Source organism: Psittacula echo, assembly GCF_963264785.1.
Source record: "Psittacula echo genome assembly, chromosome: 1".
NCBI classification, from domain to species: Eukaryota; Metazoa; Chordata; class Aves; order Psittaciformes; family Psittacidae; genus Psittacula; species Psittacula echo.
In genome coordinates this window covers 62763539-62785746 of record NC_137735.1, presented here as the reverse complement: position 1 = coordinate 62785746, position 22208 = coordinate 62763539, and the positions used below count along the sequence as shown (strand labels likewise).

At 38.5% G+C, this 22208-nt stretch overlaps 1 protein-coding gene across 1 annotated transcript in view; it reads right to left on the bottom strand.

Moving 5' to 3' along the window:
* The window catches only part of PTPN13 (protein tyrosine phosphatase non-receptor type 13), a 93760-nt gene that overhangs the window by 29633 nt on the left and 41919 nt on the right, over positions 1 to 22208 (bottom strand). The window contains exons 7-19 of the mRNA XM_080621128.1: positions 21466 to 21561; positions 19577 to 19676; positions 12899 to 13118; positions 11595 to 11669; positions 11311 to 11485; positions 10521 to 10674; positions 10229 to 10367; positions 9660 to 9812; positions 8283 to 8465; positions 6928 to 7090; positions 2991 to 3414; positions 2726 to 2823; positions 312 to 368 (exon numbers count right to left, since the gene is read on the bottom strand). Of these exons, the coding sequence (XP_080477254.1) occupies positions 312 to 368; positions 2726 to 2823; positions 2991 to 3414; positions 6928 to 7090; positions 8283 to 8465; positions 9660 to 9812; positions 10229 to 10367; positions 10521 to 10674; positions 11311 to 11485; positions 11595 to 11669; positions 12899 to 13118; positions 19577 to 19676; positions 21466 to 21561 (2037 nt within the window). The remainder of the gene's footprint in view (positions 1 to 311; positions 369 to 2725; positions 2824 to 2990; positions 3415 to 6927; positions 7091 to 8282; positions 8466 to 9659; positions 9813 to 10228; positions 10368 to 10520; positions 10675 to 11310; positions 11486 to 11594; positions 11670 to 12898; positions 13119 to 19576; positions 19677 to 21465; positions 21562 to 22208) is intronic.

Sequence of the window (22208 nt, the reverse complement as noted above, 5' to 3'; positions counted from 1 at the left end):
CTACAGAATCTGTAACCTCAAAGTAAGGGAAATGAGCTTTAAAGACTATGGCATGTTAGGTGATAGCACCTTTCAAGTCTCAAACTAAACAGGCACCATTCATATTTGAAAAATATTACACACAGATGTCAAATTCTCTCCCTCAAGAAGAAAACCAAAAGAAATATAAGGAGTTGTATTTAAGAGAATGTTCTATTCAACTAACTGGGAGAGGTATTTAAGAAATAGGACAGGTGGAACAGTGAAGCACTTGAAAAGTGCTTCACAAACTGACTGAATTCATTCTACATGCATATTATTTATCAACTTACCACTCTCTTTTAATAGCGTTGATGACAGATGATTTCCTGAAGTATTCATGCTAATTCCTGTGATATGAATGAAAATATTAGATAGTGTTATTAGGTCTTTTGTTTGTTGTTTTTTTGTTTTAAATATGAAAGCTACCAAGGTCTATTTCAGCCTTTACACAGTACACATGAGCAAATTCACCGTATCAGATTACTTATTTTAAAAATGAATAAACACAGGAGTAGTTTTGGATTAGCAAAGCCAAACTACTCATACTATGGTTGTAGTTCAAGGTTCAGATAGATGGCAGCTCATGCAAAAGCAAAGAATTAAGCAAAGGACAGAGGTTTGGCCTTTACAGCCAGTGTTAACTTCAGATAAAAATAATGGATCTTTAAGAAACTAAGTCAAAGACTAAATTTTCTAAATAGGATTGCATTATTATGCCTAACCCAATAAACCAACACAGGTCTTGTCAGATTTTGTACAGTAACAGATAAGTTGCTACAGTAACAAGCAATTTGTATCAAGTATTTCTATTTTAATTGGTTTGCACATACAATCATATTTTCTTTGGAATGATCAATGCCAAGCAAATGTGGCATACGTTAAAGAAGATAAAATAATAAGTGTATTAAGTTACGAAAGTAAACAAGGTAAGAGAATTCAAGCTTCTTAGGAAAGCAGTCCTGGTCTTTCCCAAGCCTCTGAACCCTGAAGTTTCAGCTAATGAGTTTCATCATGCAAAGAATGCCTGTCCCCCAGCACAGGCAATGTGATTCAGCAGGACTATCTGACATGTAACTGCTGCCCAAATTATCATGGGTAAGCACATGATAACACTAATTGTAAAGCTAAAAGCATACGGTAAATGGCTGCAACCAGTTACTACAGAAACTGTATGTCTCATAGAATCATAGAATAGTTAGGGTTGGAAAGGACCTTGAGATCATCTAGTTCCAACCCCCCTGCCATGGGCAGGGACACCCCACACTAAACCATGCCACCCAAGGCCTCATCCAACCTGGCCTTGAACACCGCCAAGGATGGAGCATCCACAACCTCCCTGGGCAACCCATTCCAGTGCCTCACCACCCTCTCACTAAAGAATTTCTTCCTTATATCCAATCTAAACTTCCCCTGTTTAAGTTTGAACCCGTTACCCCTTGTCCTGTCACTACAGTCCCTGATGAATAGTCCCTCCCCAGCATCCTTGTAGGCCCCCTTCAGATACTGGAAGGCTGCTATGAGGTCTCCACGCAGCCTTCTCTTCTCCAGGCTGAACAGCCCCAACTTTCTCAGCCTGTCTCCATACAGAAGCCATCTCACTCTTCAGTGGCTTATGCTCTCAGTACTGAAAAAGTATGGCTCCCAAGTCAGTCCTGGATTCAAGAGCAGTAGGGACAGATGTGCTAAGTGTTTGTATGTCACACTGTTTGGTGTTGTTTGTTGTTGTTTGCTTGTTTGGGGGGGGGGTATGGTTAATTTTTGTGGGTTTTTTTTTTTTTTTTTTGTACATTTATCTGACCTCTATAACCTTGATCTTCTACTTTTTCTCATATTCTGTAGCTAACCAATATATTTAATATTAAGCAAAAGCAAAGTATCAAAAGCAAGCTAAGGCTGCCAAACGCCTCAGACATTGTAATTTCTAGTATTCTAACAGGGAACCTTCTATAAACAGAAACCATAACATAGATATATTAAAAATTAACACACAATTATTCAATGTGTGAATTTAAGTCTACCTAGCGGCTCTGATTTTTATTTTTTTAAACGCAGATTCTGTATTTTCACCGCCTAGAGTAAGACTATTTGTGTGCAACCCAATCCTTGCCCTGAAAATGGAGTAAGTAAGTCTGGTTTAGCTCATTACAAGAGTTTTCTTGTGAAACACTCAATGCACCACAAAAAAATATTGACCCTCATTTATTATATTTAAATGAGACCAAACAAGAAAGAGCTGTGCCGTTACTGCTCAGAGGTACTAGACAACAGCCAGCTTATGCCAAACTCAGTCTACTTCTAAAAATGACTCCCTACACCCTTAAACAGAAAGCACTAAAAAAAGTTCAAGTTTGACAAACAGACTGTGAAAACTAGCAAATATTAAAAGACCCATACAATAAAATGTCACTGTGAAGTGACAAAATGGAAGATGCTTTCTGGAACAACTTTTACTGTCAAGTACTAATACTTCACACACCTGTGTATAGACAGGTATTGTCCAAAGGAGGACTTTTTTGATTAATTGCAACAATTATTCAGGAGCAACAGGCAATTGGCCTGCATTACTTTAACACCTGATACTCTGCTTCCTTTTTAAAGTCAAAATATTACTATCAGTTAATAAATATATCAAAAAAGCGTTGCACCCAAAGCAATTTTAGAGGTTGGTTAGTAAATACAGTAATATCATTTTTTGCATGCTGACCTACAACGTAGGCTTGACCGGTATCTTCAATGGATGATGAGTCTGATTCATTTTTCTGTCTTTCAGGGCTTCTACTTAAACCTGCATGAGATTTTGAACTTAAAGGGGAGAAGGAGAGAAGGGGAACCAGACAGAGGGAAGAGGAAGTTGGGAGAGGGAAGGATCAATGTAATAAAATAATGGTATGAATAATAAATCAAAACTGGTGCAAAATGTACATTGACTGTACACAAAGATATTGCAGGGCAGTCAGAGAGACTCTTACTTGCTCAGTTTTAATGCTCCTGCTGCTGATCCAGTATCAAATTTTGGCATTTGCTTAAAGACTCTGCCCATTATGTCTTCTATTTTTTTGGGGGAAGAGTCCAAAGCAGTAATGATATTTTTCCTTGGGGGGTAAACCGAGATGTGGCTCTGACTCAGATCGTGAAATGACTTGCTCATAACCCTGGGTCTTTCCTCCCACGGAGTCTTCTCATTCTTGTCCTTTGAAGAGCCTGGAAGTGGCTGGAAGAGTGAGAGCTCAGAGCAGGACAGTCTCTTCAGAATCTCTGCCTGAACAGACAGAGGTCGAACGGCAAGTCGATTCAAAGTGCTGCTGGCCAGGCTACCGGTACTGATTGCTCGTCCCATGTTGAAGCCTTTGACAGAGTCTGCATGGAGATTTAGGCTCCTAAATGAAGCCCTTTCTGTGGATTTTGTTTTTTTTTAAACAAAAAACAAATTTAAGTTATACAGCAGTGTTAGTGTGACCTCCTTGTGTAAAGCAAGCATCTTAAAACAACCAACTCGCACAAATATTTTCTCTATGTATTTTGTCTAGATGCTCAAAAGTATGTACAATCATCAGGTACATATAAATAACTATCATGTAGTTTGCTCAGGAAGCAAAGCTTGGAGTTCATGACATTACACTAACCTGACCATCTAGTACAGTGAAGTCCAAAACCACAGAATAGCAGAATACTTATCCTCTTGTTAGTATGAAGACTTACATTTCCTGTTAAAATTAAGTGCCTTATATATAGGCACATAATCTCTTTCTGCAAAGCAAATAATGTCCTCAAGCCAAGTGACCTGGAAGACTATACTTCCCTTAAACTGCTCACACAAATCTCCAGAATTTGAACAAAAAGGGCTCCCCTACTTCCACCCAACTTCCATCCATCAATCACTTAGTTTTCTTCACTCAGCCCCTGACACAGTTACTATACAGCTGCAAAGTTATGGGGCAGCACCTCTACCTGGTTAAAGAGTATTGCTTCACTCAGGTGCACTTGGAGACTTCCCCTGCCAGAAACATTCATAAATGTTTTAGCACAGAACAGAAAGTGTTGACTGGCCTTTGCCACGCTTTTCTGACTCATGAACTAGTATTCCTTTAAGCAGCAGAGGGAAACAGGTTTTGGGTTTGTAATTAAATTACTGTCAGCTGAGTCGTGGGAACTGTCTGGATGGATGTTCTTAGCTGAAAGCAAATGCAAGATAATACAGCTGAGCCTAACCCCCTCTTAATGCAGAGCAAAGCTGAGCAGGGCTCATTTCTATTAGCCTAACTGCCTCCTAAGGCTAGCAGTTAAGTTCCTGTGGCTTGGCTCTTGCACAGAAACTTGATAAGCTGCAGCAACATGTTTGCTTGGTAGAGCCTTTAAGGAAATCAGGCCACCTGAACCCTTCATAAACTTCACTGATGTCTTGGAGCCAGTTCACAAGGAAGTCTGAGAAAAAGCAATCCCCAACTGCATATATAGTTCTGATTTAGGGTTAACTAGTATAGGGTTTTTTTAAACTCTACATGCAGCTAGGAAATAAGCTGATTTAGGAAGCTGCACCGGAACTCAAAATGTAAACGCTACTTTTTGGTACACATCACCTGTTAGCTTTACTAAATGCTGAAGTATTCCCCATGCTGAAGTATTCCCCATAGAAGAGTATATTTGGAAAATACAACCTCAGCACTTCCATTCCAAAAGGCATTCCCTCCCTCAATACCTAGGGCAAGAATTAGCCACAACAGTAACTTGCCCTGCATAAGGCTGACCTAGCCCTTGCTTCCATCTTTGTGGTTTTCTATATGTCCTTTCAGGAATCCAAATATCCATCTTAAAACTCAGTGCTCAGTTAACTTTATGTCTCATCTCTTTCTATTCAAGCAGTAAGAATGTTACTCAAGAGGCAATTTCCTTTTATTTTCCAAACCTAATTCTTCCTATTTGATTTACGTGTGTTAAAATGTTTTCTCCCAGGTCACTGAAGACATCGTGCAACACATGAAAAACATGTCATGGTACATACATCACAGGGGCTATAAGGTGCTCTCCCTTATGCCTCCATCCTCTGTTGCTATGTTTAATGAAAATTTGTTCACCACCACTATGCATGTCAGGCCCTTCTCCCTTGTCTTGATACACTTTTTCCATTCAGTGGCTGAAATCAAGGTGAGTCTTACAAGACGCTAATACTGTATTTAAAGAATCTTCCAAAGTATGTTAATCTTCTGAAATCTGCTACTTCTCCCCATGAACATGCAAGCATTATCGGCACGCGCTTGAGTTCACTGTGCTGTTAGCCCAATCTTTAAATAAGGAACCTTCAAAACATACACTTCCTGTGGTGATCAGCCTCGAATTAATAATATTATCACCTTCCCTTTTGCTTACTGTTTTGCTTCTAACCACCATTTTTACTGATATTTTAAGGGCTCTGAAAAAAAAAAAACCACACCAAAAATACTTGATGCTTCTATAGGCCAAGAATAATGCTTCCCAAATACTGCCTGGGATTTCACTGCTCTAAAAAAAGCAGTGATTCTAATTAATTAATATGCTGCTTTGGCTAGCTGATTCATCATTTTCTCTTACCTTTATTACAATACTTTCTCTTTTTTAAAGTATTCTAGTAACTCTATTGCTCTATGCATATATTCCTGAAGGAAAGAGAAACAGGGCTAATCAATTTAGGTAAGTAAAGGTATGACATAAGCAAAGCTTTGGAAGTGTTTTTACTTTTAATAACCAAGTGTAATGGAATTAGCAGTAATACTGACTTATTTCCTTCTGCTTACAGATGACTGATGAAATTTGAGACTTCTGAATTGCAAGTTATCTGCTGCACTGCATAGAAACAAACTATTATTTTCCAGACTCCCAAAGCACAACACATACAGCATCTGTAAGAGCAATCAAGTTTGCCTAGCCAAGAAAGCCTTTCATGTGCTGCTTTTCTTTGCCATTCAGGATAAGCAAGCACTAAGCTAGAGAATGGTACAAAGGCTTGGTCCTGTTCCTTTCACTGAGTTGGCTGAACCCAACAGAATAGAAAAAAGGCTGCAGAGTTGCCACATTGCCTCTCCTCCCTTCCCCCCCCTTTTTTAAATTAGCGGTCACAACCTCCACAGCAGTGGGGTCAAACTCTATCTCAGCTATGCTGGTGGAAGTCTGGATTAACATCAACTGGAATGCAGATAGATAAAAACAGGGAACAAAGAAAGAATGAGCAGGCAGACTGACCAAAATAGCACTTCCAGCCAGCCAGCCAAGTGAGCTCTGCTTCAAATTGTGAAGAAATTAGTACAGACTGTGTTTAAAAGGATTGCATTCTCCAATTAATATCTTCTATCTAAAAGAACACCTTTAGATTTTATATTATACACACAAATTAAATGGCATTTCTGAAGAAAATTGACTAACATCAGCATTGTTCCTTACTGAGTCCACCAAACATTAAGTGGAATAAAGACAGCTACACCCACAGCTTACAGATGCAGCATCATGAAATGCTCCCTATTGTATTTGCCCTCTCATGATCACACCATTTTATCTGTAATTCCACATCATCAAAGCAATTCATTTCACGTTAAGGAAAATGTAAAAATCCTGTTACTTAGTATCTTCAAGTTCTTTCTGAAAAAAGCCAAAAGCCATTAATCTAATCATAAAGTACTATATAGTGACCTATTTTTAGTCTCCTTTTACTTTAGAGGAGCTGCTGTGTGAGGCTCTTGTGTGACCTGCCAACTCTTTCCCCCCAGCAAATCCTGAACAAACTTACTTAGTAGATTCTCTTTATAGTTCAAACCCTCCAGATGTAGAGCTACACATACGTAGCACTCAGTGGAATTACTGAAGCTCAAGTTCAGTTTTCTCCTTACAAAAATACATATAGATTGCTATTAAAAACTAACACAACATCACAGTCCTTACCTATGTCCTGAGCATCTTGGTTGCTCTGCCTGGTTCTCATCTGTAGTTGGAACTTATGCTGGGAAGAGCAGAGATGCAAAAGGTACTGGCAAGTCTTACTACTGTCAGTCTGAAATGCATGCTTGATACCATCTGATGTGTTCTGCAAAGTTATTTTCTTCTTCTACACAATGGAGAAATAAAAAAGTTAAAGACAATGATTACTTTTAGCTTACAAAGAATTTTGTATTTGCTTGTGCAGTTACAGCATTCAAACCTTCCTGAAGCAAAAATGCACCAATGGGAGAGACTTCTATTAAAATTGGGGTTGAAAGTAATTTGAGATTTACAAAGTAGCACTTTAAAGCTACTTCTGGGCTAGCTGAGATGGTACTTTATTATTATTTAATTCATTTCTGTTACTATTAGTGCTGACTAATGACAAACAGCACTATTACGTTTTGCAGGATGGAGTTTTCAAAAGCCTCCAATAATGTCACAAGGGGTGTTGCCACTCAAAAGAAAAATAACTAGATACCCATTCAGTTATGAAATCTTACCAGTTAATGTTCCAGGTCTAAAAATCACTGAAAAGATAAATTTAGAACTTCAATTTACCAATTCTAGGTAAAAATCATATCACAGATGAAACAGGCTGTAGCTTTTCAGTAAGTTATCAGACAGTTAGAAGTCCTGTTTTCAATATCTGTACCAAGGTAAGTACTTGAAGCTCAACACCTCATTAAAAACTTGACACATGACCACCAGATTATGCTGTACCCACTCAAGTTGTCTGGTATTGTCCAGATCAAGTGTCAGCCACTGTCAACCATTATTGTTTAAGTTAACTGCTCTTAAAAATAAAATAATTTAAAAGCAAAATAGGTGAATCTTTTAATCACGCTCAGTACTGGCATTTCCCAATACCCAGTCCTCTAACGCAGGATTCTCACTCCCATGCTCCTTCAGTACCCATGTCCCATACAGGAGCATGGGTGGATGCCCAGAAATGCAGTGAATAGGTGAAGCTTCTCCCTATAGGAGTAGCCTTTGATCTATCTCCATAATGGCTCATTCCTTACAAGGCAGGGAAGCCGTGTTTCACATCACTACAGATCTGCCAAACCAAAACACAGGTGGTAAACTCTCTTATGAGGCTGGAACCTCAGCAGCATAGGAGGCAAGCTAATTAAAAAAAACAAAAAATCTTGGACATTTCAAAACTCCTCTTTCAAACCCCTAAACCAACACAGCTCAGCAAACCAAAATGCAGTCAGACTACAGTGAGAACAGCCGCTTAATTTGCAGGAATAACACACAGTACCTGAACATACAAATATAGATATGTACAGACAGAGGAAAAGAGACCAACTTACACTAAAAGATATTTTCTTTGTCTCTCTCCATGGGAAGCGTAGTACAGGCGTGCGGACACCATTGTGAACTTCAAAAATAACAACTCCTTTGCAGCACACTCCCAGAAGGATACCTGTTTGGGATCTCTTCTCAGGCAACACATGATGAAGATGAACCCCATATTCTGTGAGCCTCTGACACAACTATACAGATCAATACAATGAAACATCTAAGAATATGAAATTAAGGCTATTACAAGTTTTTATACTTAAAATAGCATTTATTAAGATCAGACAATGAAAGCATGAACCAAGAATGCCTGTGAGTAAATCAAACCTGCACAAACCAGTTGTTGGCAACAAACTGTAACCAGCCAGATGCCCTTGTTATCAAACCATTTCTTAAATGCAGAATTAGATTAACACTGCAATTCTGTGATCACATTAAAGTATTGTAACTGCTAAAAGATGCAGTTTCACTCACTTTGCACTCCTAGTCATTAATTCCTGGTGTTTCTTCAGTACTGGCATACAGGACTGATGTAATGAATCAAATGAAGGAATCTAAGTGCTGTTCCCCCCCCAAGACAGACTATATCCAGCTAGGATCAAGGCCCCTGTTCTTGTTTTCTGTGCTTAAGTTACAAGAACACTTCAGCCAAAGCCTTAGAAGGGGCAAAGTCAGCTCAGTGCCTCTGCCACCACCTTCTCAAGAGACTGTGGAACCACAGCATGACTGTGGAATTACAGTGTAATGGTTATCCAGCATCTCAGCAGCAAGACATCACCTCCTGAAGTCATTTGCAGCCATTGTATCAAGGCAGGACCTGATCGTTACCTTAGAGCAACAGCAGCAAAACACATGATTACATTTCTTGATGGGTCCTTTTAGAACAAATCAAATATAGCTGTGATTACAGCTTTCCTATCATCGGACCTTGTACCTGCACACAGAAGTCTGCTTGGTAATACTTCTGGCTTGCTTCATACCAAGCACCATAAATAGTATTAGCTGCAACAAAACTTTTCATAATTTAAATATATTTTTTCTCAACAGAAAGAACAAAGGGCATAAGAAAAGCAGGGTGTGCTGCTTCATAATCATAGCTTCCTTCAGGGTAAACGTAAGGATCAATAGTTGCTTTTATCTAGTTTGAGCTAAAGCAAGAAGACTACTGATCAGAAAAAAACGTGAAAGGACTTCCTTCCCATCTCTTACAGTTTCTTCTCCCTTGTAATGATATGTCATTTGAGAATATTTTTTCAGCTTTCTTCCTTTCGATGTTAATCAGAACCTGAGCAGTTTTCTTGCGCTTTTGGTTGAAGTCCACACACCCATATTCCCCGCAATGAATTTCCTAAATCACAGATTAAGGAAGCAAACTGCTGCCCACTTACCTTCAAAAATTCTAACTCTGTCTCTTTTTCAGATGCACCCACATAAGTGCTATGTAATTTTGGCAGCTCTTCCTTGATGTAGGACAGATCTAGTTTCTCCATCACTCTAGCTGGGACATAGTGTTCTAGTCTGAAATAGGACATGCCATGCACCTACAACACAAAACATATATGTGGCAGCAACTCCACATACTACTCTATGTGCACAAATGAAGCATGAATACTCATGTTACAGAGAATCATACACTGCAAATCAACTGGAGAACCACATGCTTCTGAGTAAGAATCCCAACCCTGACTCAGAGCTTTATTTCACATATGGTTTCTTCTTCTTCAAGCCCTTCTTTACTTCCACTTAAAATAAAGGATTTAACACCCAGATCTTGAAACAGATTCTGCAACAGCCCTGTGTTATAAGACTAAGAAAAAAAAATCCTTGCTCACAGCAAAAATAGCCAACAGCATATCAGCTGAGCTTCTAGTCCAGGCCCAAGTTGTGGCAGCTCACAGGCTATTCTTTAATTATGCAACAAGAACATAGTTTCTCCAAGGTGAAATTGATGGTGTACCTCAGCCTGGTAATCTCCATACTCAGCTTGGAGAGCTAGGGATGCTAATAATAAGGCTGTCTCATCATCACAGTGCATCCTGTCTTCCAAAATATCCTTCCGCAACTGTAGATAATACTGGTGACAGGTCAGTGTATGCCTGGAATAGGAAAACAAACCAAAAACCACTAAAAACCCCATATCATCTTCGGTACTCTTCCTGTTACATCAAATTTCCACTATTTGATTACTATCCAATTTCTATCCATAAATTCAGAGCTTAAAGGGTTAAAAAATATATTCATATACTCACTGTATAAGACTGACATCATCCACAAAAAACTTTATGCGAAAAAACAGAGTGAAGTTAACAGGGGGCTTGTTCTTTTTCTTTGGTTCTTCTTTCCATCCTTCAGGAGCTACTTTACTTAGCTTTATGTCAGGATCAACGAAGAAAAATTCATTGTCTGCCATGAATGTTAAAGGGAAGCATATGGATATAAAACCATATAAATAATATTATAATACATTATCATATTATAAATCTGTATTATCCTATATATAAAAATTATTTTCCATGATAGCTACAAAATAGGAGCCAGGGGTTCTTTAAAATTCTAACATTTCTTATCCGATAGGAAATCCAACATTCTAGCCTCTTCTAATAGCAAAAAACTAAATTGCTCAGGAGCAAGTTCTTCTTATATAAGGCAATTTCATCTATACTAGGGCCCTCCTATGCCTCCCAATGGGTCTGCCTCCATGAGAGGCTTCAACAATGCCTATGGCATATTAACAGAACCCAAAACCCATTCATGTCCTCTGAGAGGTACAAATCAGAGTGAGGGCAACAAACATCAGGAAAGAAAACTAGCAACCACAGGAAACAGGCTGCTCAAGATGAGCTGCCATAATTTTGACAAACGTAGAATTTTATTGTGCAAAGGTGTTCTTTGAGGAATGTATTTTGCCTCAATACAACAGAACATAACTCAAAGTAGACACTTTGTAGATGCCAGAGAGTTTCTGCTTATCTTCAGAACACCATGCAGCCAATTATTCTTAGTCTGTACCTGTCAATTACATGAAATCATTTTTCTTACCTCTTAAAGTAGCCAATCCAAAAAAGTGATGCTCCACCAAGCCAATATGGGCAACCACCATATCAAAGACATCTTTACATATTGTTTTGGTATCACAGGTCAGCTCCAGCTTCTGCCCACTTAGGAGCATGACATTTACTTTTCGCCTAGTGTCATCAGTCTTCCCTTTCTTAGTCTGCATTTTGTGAAATAAAAAATACCAACATTCACAATTGTGACAAAAGCACATTTTTTGGTTTAATGTACTTTCCCTGTCACTGATTGCTGAATAGCCCCTTCCTTACCAAGATAGACTTTGGTAGATCCAAGGAGATGAATGGCTCAATCGTCATTTTCACAAACTCAGGGCCAAAGAAATTCTGCAAATCACAAAAGTATGAGTGAACACTGTGTGGCTGGAACAACAGACTGAGGCACAGGTAACTCCTGCAAATGCCAAAGAGGAACCAAAGACTGAAACTAGGAAATTGTACTGAATTCCTCCCATGAGCCGGTATGTAACAAATCTCATCTTGCCAGCATGTGTGCCAGGTATTGCTGGCAAGCTACAGTGTTAGTGACGTTATTACACTGCATATGCTCCTTCCTTTGCTGGTCAAAAGCTGACACTGTAATATTATTTGTCCCCCTTTAAAATACAGGGTGTGGGGTTGCATATGGGGACCATCTGGGCTTTTCTCAGTAAGCAACTGCCTGACATTACTCACGTTTTCTGCATTGGCAGCCTTAACAAGTCCCCGTGACACACAAGTCTCATCTCCTGAAGGCTGAAACATTTCAGCCTAATTCCACCTGTTGGGTTCAAGTAGAGATCCTGGGAAATTTCTGTCTGCTTGTAGACAAATAAACATCCTACTAATTCACCCCGTAAATTACAGGAGGTTACCTATCCAAACTGTTAAAGGAACAAGACCTGAGTCTTCTTCCAAGTTTTCCCATCCTTAAAAAAAATAGTAATAAATAAATCCAATTCACTAAAAGCAGCAGCAGAGGGCATCATTCATCATCTTGTCTAAACACCAGCCACTATATTTACCTGTGCTTCTGTCTCCTTCTTTCCCTGTAATCTTGTATTTCATCCACATACCAAAACAGCTTGGAAAGGAAAGGGGAGTTTGCATGGTGATTCAGGGTAAACCCAAAGGCCAAATGAATCCTTTCTGCCTTTCTTTACCTTTCCAACTTGCTCATTTAATAACTTTTGATGCTGGTGGGATACATTCACATTCCAGAAAGAGAAATAAATGCAAACTGAAGTGGCTGAAAACACCACAGAACATAGGAGAAAACTACACCTTACCTTTGCTAGGACGCCACACTGTTTAATCAGTGCAATCTTTTGTCAAGGCTTGCTATCTATTTAAGCATCTCTGGATACTGCTTTACGCTATGTAGCCACTAATGCCACAAAACCTCAGAATTTTACCCTGTGACAGTAGGTCCTTCCTATCAGGGCAAGACCAGACACCTAGTATTTAATCTGATAATGACTGTTACAGGACATAGTCTACGAATCCCACATATTAAGTTTTCAAGATACTGCTCTGTTTCAACACAAATAAGAGTTCCTCTGAGATCAGGGCATTACCCTCAGTTTTCTTTGTGTCATGGCTGTTTCCAGGGCTATTTCTCTCAGTGGATCTCTGGTGATGTCAAGCATGGAGGACCTAATTGCATCTCCTGGGTAGAGGTTAGGTCGTGACTGCCTGAGAGCCATTCTAGCTTGCAGTTGCATCATTTCTTCTTCCTGACGTTTAAGCATCACTTCTTGACTTACTAGACTGCCTTCAAATGGTGCTTCATGTTGCCTATGGTATAGTCAGAGGGGATAAAAGACATTAGTAGGTAGGCCTAAAATATTCTGTCGCTTTAAGCCCTTAAGTAGAAACCCAGAACACAAAAACTAGTTATCAAATACATCATTAAACAGAACACTTAGCAGCCAGGAGGTTAGCCCTCTACGGTAATTCACCAATACAGAAAATGAGCAAACTTGCCAAGTTTCTACAGCTGCTTGTCATTTATTCATACAAACGTAAAAGCTCAGCTGCAGCCTAAAAAATACTTGACATTACAAAGCCAGTGAATCAATACAAACCCAGTGAACGGGAGGAAGAAAAATAATTAATGCTTTGAAAATCTCTTAATTCCTCGGTTCAAGCAGGGACTGTGAAAAAGGCGTGCTCAAAACCACGCTGTTAAAGAAAAAAAATAAGTGTACTTTATATAAGTAAGTATTTCTCGAATCACTTTCTCTGTAGCAATTCTTTACAAACTCTTCGCATAGCACTGCTATTTATTCCCAGATTTTCACTATGTCTGAAAAACACAGCCATCTATTCTCCAGTTCTTTGCTGAGCAGGTATGGATCCCAAATGTCCTGCCAATTTTATTCTCTGTAGAAGGAAAGAAATCCATGTCCCATTTTTGATGAACAAAAGCCATTTTTTTATTTGAGAATCAGGAGGTTAGGAAATATGAAGAAATCCAAGAAAAATGAAACCTACTTCCCCTCCCTCTGTTCCACGCTTACAGAAAAACACCTTTAAACCTCAAGCTAAATATAAACCAACCAACTTGTTTTAGAAATCCTAAAACAAGTCAAAACAATGTTCTCTTTCTGTTAATGTAACTATACGTGGGCAATTTTTAAACATAAATGGACAGGGGAAACTAACAAGACTTCCATCCACCAAAAAACCACTTCCAGTAATTCTAAACTAAGTGTTAGTTTAGATGGTATATATTTTTGGATATAAGGAAGAAATTCTTTACTGTAAGGGTGGTGAGGCACTGGAATGGGTTGCCCAGGGAAGTTGTGAATGCTCCATCCCTAGCGATGTTCAAGGCCGGGTTCAACAGAGCCTTGAGTGACATGGTTTAGTGGGAAGTGTCCCTGCCCATGGCAGGCGGGTTGAACTAGATGATCTTAAGGTCCTTTCCAACCCTAACTATTCTATGATTCTATGGTATACTGGAGTAATGAAAAACATGAAAGAGTAAAGAAGGTTTACTTGAAGCCTGCATATCATTGCACTGAAGTTTAAGAACACAGATAAATGTAGAGCAAGTCCTGTGCTGGCACTGACATACAGTCCTTCACAGTGAAAGAATCTACAGACTTTTAAAGACATTATATTTAAGTAACTACCCTTTAAAAGACCTAAAGATATGTTTGGTGAATAACAAATTAGTTAATAAACTAAGAGAAAATGCACCTGTCTAGACATTAGTTGTCTAGGCTAAATGGTAGACATGATTTTTTTTTCATTTTTTACAGCAAAATTTCTAATGAATGCCAACGGTGTGAACAGTGCACTGCAATCTCTTATATTTTTTTTAATGCTGAAGTTTCATTGGTTAGCATACAAACTCAGCACTAAAATAAGAAGAGTTACATTATCATGGAAGTCCAAACAATAAAGTGCCACTACTGCACCACAAACTGAGCAAAACAATGCTGAAGTTCTTCTAATGAAATTTCAGGGAAGTTCAGAGTAGTTACAGAAAAATGTATTAATGTAAGCCCATTATCCTTTCCATTGTGCAGGGCTTTCAAAGCATGGCTTCCTTTCTCCCTTCTCTGTTCTTTTCTGCATCAGACTTCATAATGTGCACCTAAAAGGACGAAGTAGTAAGAAAAGACCTCAGACCTGCAAAAACTTGTGCACATGCTTAGCTTTTCACCAAGAGGAAGCTTATTAAGATCGACATATGTGGGAATATCCACAATGAACTAAGCTAAATACACCCACAAGCACGTTTCAGATCAAGATCTAAGGATGGGCTCTGAAATAAAACAAAAACAAACACTTTCTGAACATAAATATCTACGAACTTCCAAAGATGATATGAAAAAGATAGACATGTTGCAACTGGCTGCATCTGAAAACACTTGCTAATGTGAAAACCCCTACTGCAGAAAAAAAAAACCCTTGCCTTTTTAACAACATACAGCTCAGTGCAATAGGAGCAATCAAAAGTTACTGCATAAAGCAGTAATCACTATGTTGGTTTATCATCCTTGTTGGTATTTATTAGTTTCTCTGCAAATTGTGGTGGGTATGGTGTTTCCAGGGAGGAAGTTGAAAACCCAAATGGTTTAAAAAGCTTTCTAACCTAGTGCATAGTCAGTGTCACCAACCAGAAATCAGTACACTTCAGCATCCTGGGTAAGTAAAACCAACTATGGCTGGGTCAGATTGTCAATTTTCTATGCAAGGCATAAGCATGATTCACTCTTCAGATTCCAAGACAAGGAACGCATCTCTCATTCTACAGGAGAAGAGATACTATTGATAGATCTCTTCTGTGAGGCTCAGAATATGCAAGTATTACTACTCCGACAAAAACAAAAGTCCAAATTACATTCCTAACAGTCAAGATCATAGAAGTGAGCTTCCTATGGTACTTCATCTGACAAGTACTTGGCTGCTACTCTGTACTTTTATCAATGTCTGATTGCAAACCAGAATTTCAGAGTTACTTATTATCCTGAGCAGCCACCTGGAAGGCTGACTCCTGTAAGAGAGGAAAGTGAATTAACTCCTCACCTAGTGTACTTACCAAGTATTGGATCAGAGAAGAAAGCTGGAAGAAGGGAAGCAGGTAGGCATTCTCTAATGATAAAGTGCAGTGGAAAGGTCAGGAATAGATTGAGAAAGACAGGTGCCTTTTGGTAAGGTAGGAACAATATGGAAATGAAATCTAGTGGAAGGAAAAGGCAACAGAAGGAAGAGCTCCATGTCGGCTGCTGCTCCTGGAGAGAAAAAGGAAGAAAAAGTAAAGGAAGAAAAAGAAAAAAAAAAAGGGCGAGTGCGGAGGAAGGGGAAATAAGGAATACAAGAAGCAAAGAGGAAACACAGACACAAGTATCCATTGCCATGAGGAAAGCATTCTAAGAAGTTTAAAGGATAACAACAGTCACAGAACATGAGAAGGGTTTGAGTATATGCTGAGTGTTCTACTGAAAAACCCACTGCTTCTGCTAGTTTAAGAGCAGGCCAGCCCACCACAATAGCACAAATCATGCTCGTTGATAACTCTGAACAGCTTCACTGTCTGGTTTTCGTTTGGTTTTGGGTTGGTGGGGTTTTTTTATCATTGGTGGCAGACTCTGTCAAATCCAAATCCAAATCCGCCTATTTGATTTACAACTCAGTTTTACAAGGATAATTAAGCAGACTGCCTCTAAGGACATGCCACAGGAGCAGTAAATTTAATATGTATTGAAGTACAGATGGTATCTCTGAACACAGAGAAAAAGACTGAAACATGCTCCCAAGTGCTGGTGGAATTCAAGTAACAGATCAAGTTGGATAAACTTCTCCAAACCCTGAAATCAAACAATCAGCCAAAAAACGTAAACTGAGACTATGCTCCTTCGAACTGTTATCAAAAAGTTTTACTTTGAGAGCTTATGTTTCTAAACTTATAAAAGCCATGGTCTTCTGCAACACCAGACATTTTAAAGCAGTAACATTCAATGTTCTGGATAAAAATCATAGAAAGTTAGGGTTGGAAAGGACCTTATGATCATCTAGTTCCAACCTCTGTTACTTTCTTAGAAATCTCCCTGCTTAACTAGCTACCATCTTTGACAGTATTCCTTTTTTACACTTGTTAGCAGTGGGAAGTTTTAACAGCTGTTACAGAAAGACGGAGCACACACGCACTGTTTTCTATTCAGTTCACATAATTAACAGATATTATATAAGTATTATTTTAGGATCAAATTCTGCTCATGGCTGCTTTCCTGTTTCTCAATAGGTCTACAAAAAAAAGCTTGTAAAACTAGCTTTTAGGAGTTCAGCCTCATTTTTTGTCTTGGATATACTTATTAGTCTGGTACTTTGATTTAAAGAAAAAAATAAATAAAAGCTTTTTCATCTTAGGAAAATGGAGACATAATTGATTATATGATTCTATGAAAGCCAGTGAAGAACTATGTGTGGTAGCCTACCATGGCATTTTTGTGTAGGTACAGAGTTGTATCTTTTCACAAAGGGACAGGGAGGAGGCCAGCAGAAACAGGAGATTCAGTCAGATACTAAGCCTTGAAGTAAGACTTCATAGCTGCGTACACATGTAAAACTCATTTCATTGCTAAGCATAACAGGCGAGTCTATGCTGCACTTACAAACCAGTATTTTCCTTCTAGATTTCACACATACAGATTACGTCCACTAAAGGTACCAGTCTTAACGGAGCAATATAACATAAAACGAACCATGAGAAAGTATGTACCGCTTTACCAAGACATTTTCACCTGCATAATAAACAATTAACTTAAAACAATGTAACTCACTACTTTCTGTTTCTGAAATGTTTTGTAAATAGGAACAAAAGTTCTCTATCAGCATCCACAAATTACTGCTGTTTTATTTCGAAGCGTAGCTACAGTGTTGAATTGGCAACTTTCCTGGGTTCAAGTCAAAGAAGAATGAAGGTTGACTTAGCAGTATTCAGCAAAAAAATAAAACAAAGGCAAGTAAGTTAAGATAGCTGCATGCTCATTCTGTACACACAGTAGTAATAGCCTACTTTGCCATTTTAGTGTGGTGCTAAGACAGCATTAATTGGGAAGCTGAAATTTACATCTCTGACAGGGTTGCATGGAACATAAACCTGCAACCCAAGTCCTTCAAAATTCACCTTAAATACTCAGATACTAGCCAAAATCCTCTTACATTGAGCAAGGCTGGATTTGTAACACTGCTTGGACACTGCAGTCCATCATATATGCTATTACATGAATACATACCACATTCCTGCCAATAAAGCAGTGCTGACCCAGCTAAGTAATGCTTAAATACTTCTCCCCTGTAAGAAATACCAATATATACATTTCTAGAGGACCGCATTTTTCAGGCAAAGTGCAGGTAGTAATAAAACCAATGTTGCTGCTCAGCAGGTCACCAAAAGCTGCAAGATTTCCAAGTAACTGCTCTCTTGTTCATCTGCACTCAGATACAGCTCACCCGCCACCCATATCCATTTAAAGCACACAATATAGTGCAAGAAGCAGATGTTAATTTATTTTCATCTCCGTGTTCAATGGACGGCGCTAAGCCCTACGCACTGCACATAACCTTATATGTTAAATGAACACAATGGACACTTTTGACAGCCTTGCCATATCACCTGCAACAGTTCCAATCTTCGGATATCTCTAAGCTTCTTTAATAGGCTAGAGCAGGATTCCTATTCAACTTATGCCAAAACCATAAAAATATTCTAAAATATTGAGCACAGCAGCAATCTTTCTGCTGATCTACCCCAAGCAAAACAAAAAGCTGCTGAGAGAAGGATCTGTTGTTGTAATGTGGTGAGGGAAGAGGAGGAAAACATGAGTGGGTTTGTTTCCCCTCTCCGTCCCCCACTATAAAAATGATTTGAATTATTTGGATAAAATATTCCAAGGTGATTCAGCATCTGGCAGAGACTACATGAAAAATTTTCCCTCCAAAAGGTCAGTATCAGTAAAAATTCTGAAACATTCAGAATGGAACCACTCTCAAAACCTAACAGATATGTCAAGATACATTTCTGTTGTACAAAGATGCTGTATTAAGGTTATGTACAAATCAGAACCTACTTTTTAAAGCAGTATTGATGAACAACACTTGAAAAAAAAACAAACACCACCACCAACTCAAACACATGTAACATTCAAGTAAATAGCACAGGAAAAAAAGAAATTCAAAACCCGTGTATTGTTACTGAACTTACCTGCCTAATCAGTGCTGAGGTATTAAAGAAAAAAACCAAATACAAACACAACAATATAAACTAAGAGTCTGCCAGAACACACAACCAAATTTATGGGTTTTGGCTTATTTCAAAGAAATCAGCATGCTAGCATTTCCTTATTAAATTTAAAAAAGGCAAATTAATCAGTATTAACATTCTTCCCAAAACTTTTCGAAAATTATTTAAACATTTCCAAGCTGAACATAAGTCCTCACCTTCTGACAGATACAAAAAACAAAAACTTGATAGAGTACAACCCAGTCTCCATTAAAAACAGGAACTGAATTTGTACTCCTAACTGGTATACCTACCTCTATACCATTGTGCACCATTAGACTTTAACTTCAGGCTTCAATATGTAATTATGAAATACTATTTTCTTTCAAGTACAACATGCCATTTTTTAACCTTAAACAGAAACTGGGATGAGAGTAAAAATTTTGCTTGTGGATTTAGAATACTTTCTGTGACAAAGACAAAGCACTCCAAGACATATTGTTCCCACAGGGTTTACCTTGCTCTCTGAGAATTAGCTTGACTTGATGTGGAGATATCATCAGGACCCGGCAAAGCACCACTGGCATCATCTCTCTTGAAACCTTCATTTCTTCTCACTAGCAAACCAAAAGACAAATTAATAGCTGACTGGAACACAACACACACAGAGTAATCCTGTCTAAAAATCAAGGACTTATCAGTCACATGAGATTACTTAAAAAGGAATCAGATTCATGTGTTCAGCACAACAGCATTACAGTATTAGGCAAACTAGTGTTATAAAGTTGATTTCTGTTTTCCATGTGATCTTACAGTCTCCTCCAGCAAAGATAGCTGCACTACACAAGTCCTTTGAATACTAAGGAAAGCCTAGAAGAAACCACAATTGAAGGAAAACCCCACACAATTGCACAGACACCTTTCCAAGATAACACATTTCTTTGTCAGCCATGAGTGGAGACACATATATGGCAGAGACATCATACAAAACCACTCCACAACAGAAATAGAGCAGCTAGGTAATTACGCATCCAGTTCACGAGAACGGAGTTCAGAAACCAGTATATATATTGCTGAGGTTCTGAGTTTCTCCTGGAATCTGACTCCTTATAGATACACATTTGGTTTTTCTTCTTCTTTTGGCAATATACTACCCTGTTCTTTTTGTAATAGTTATCTTCATTGCTGGTATGTCTTCCTGTAGCAGCACCTGAGCCTACACTTAAGAGCCTGATTTTGCTAACTACTTCACTTTCATCTCTCACTGTGCCTTCAATTAACAGAGCTAGCAGGAAAGCTCTCACAGAACACATTACAGCCACAGTGATTCAGAAATAGTTCTGACAGTCATTTCACCAAGTCCAGCAATACGATTACTATTACTCAGAAAGCAGCTCTCTCTTGCCTGTACAAACTTAGGAGAAGTTAACTTTGCAGCAGAACACAAAAAACCTGTTATAAATGTAATCAAAATGAAGGAAATTGCTTTACAGGAGCCTTGCTACTTATTACTGCTCCTTAGGCTTCTGGTTTAGGAAGTAGAAGGATGTACAAAGATACGGAAGGTTGAGAGCAGTGAGCAACCCAGGAAGGTTGGGTTGGAACTCTGTGCATAGAGAATATGGTGCAGATATACTCTAACTTCCTAAATATTGCTTTCTTCCCTCATTTTCATCAAATGGTTTGTTTCTATCACTTGTGATTCTGTGAAGCTGATTGTTCCGTCAACGGTGCTTTCCTCTTGACTTCTTTTCACCATTCTAGCACTTCTTTCAAAAAATGCTCCAAGCGTTTCCTTCCATGCTGTGCTGCCACTGTGTAAAGAAAACACTTCCTGCCATTTATCAGCAAACAACCCTTCACACTATCTCTTGCTTTTCTAAGCCATTGATTTCACAGTACTTAAATTTACCATACAGCCTGTACTACGTACTACTTTTGCATTACACTGAAATCCTTAGCCTGTAAATTATCAACCATTTAACACTCACAGTAAAACCCACTGATACAAAAATAATTAAATTATGTATGTCCCATATAAAGCTTTGTTATTGTACATTAACAACTTGATCATCATTGCATTTCTGAAGATAGCATGTTACTTAAAACAAGCACTCCAGTAAAAAGTTAATGATTTCCAACTTTTCCTACCAAGTCCCCTTCCAGAACGCTGAATATCAAACTCGTTTCTGAACAGACTACCAACTATGCCGAACTGTACACAATGTTGTAATTACATGAGATCATCTTACAGCTTTGTATAAGTGGTAATTATGAAGCCTCTTCCTAAAGATTTAACGTCACAGTTCTGGCATCTATTTTTCATCTTGAACTTTTTTCTTTAGGATTTTTGTTGTTTGTTTTGGTCTTTGCTTTCATTTATTATTTTATAACCACAGTCCTTACCTTGCCTGAAATCTGGTTCCGAAGAAATAACAGATGGACTTTCACTTGAAGTACTATAAACATCGCTGTGGTAAGATTTGTACCTTCTCAACGGCTCTGAAAGTTTCAATCAGAAGAGTAAGAGAGCAACAGTTCTAATGCAAAAATCAAACACAAATTAACATTTGAAGTTTTTGAAATCTTTTCAGAACATTTTAAAATGCAAAACATCTGTGCCTATGGAGTCTGAAAGCGGAACGCTCAGTGGATGCTGTGCAGTCACATTTTGTCTCCATCGCCTGAGGTTCTGTGGTCTGCCTGGCCTCTCTTGGCTATCCTAACACAGCCACCTCCTCTGAAATTCACTTTCACCATCACTTCCAAGCTAAAACTAATATTTAAAAAAACCCAACAAAATGCATGAGAAAACCAATCCGTCCTGCAAACAAAACTGATGAAAACACTTGGTGCACACATCTTGCGTGTCAAAAGCAACATGCAAAAAATATGATTAACAATCAATTAATAAGCCCCTACAGGATATTTAATTAACCAGAACAGCTAAATGCATGTGATGAGAAGTCAATGCAGCAGTCTCAATTCCGACCCTCGGTGGATTCTTTAAATAACATACTTGAGCAAAGGACTCCACAGAATGAGTATGTACTGGACATTTGCAACAATCTGCCGAAACTTTCCTGTGCACAAGCCAACCAACCAACTAGAGTAAATAATAGCAGAAAACAAAACAAAAAAACACCCAC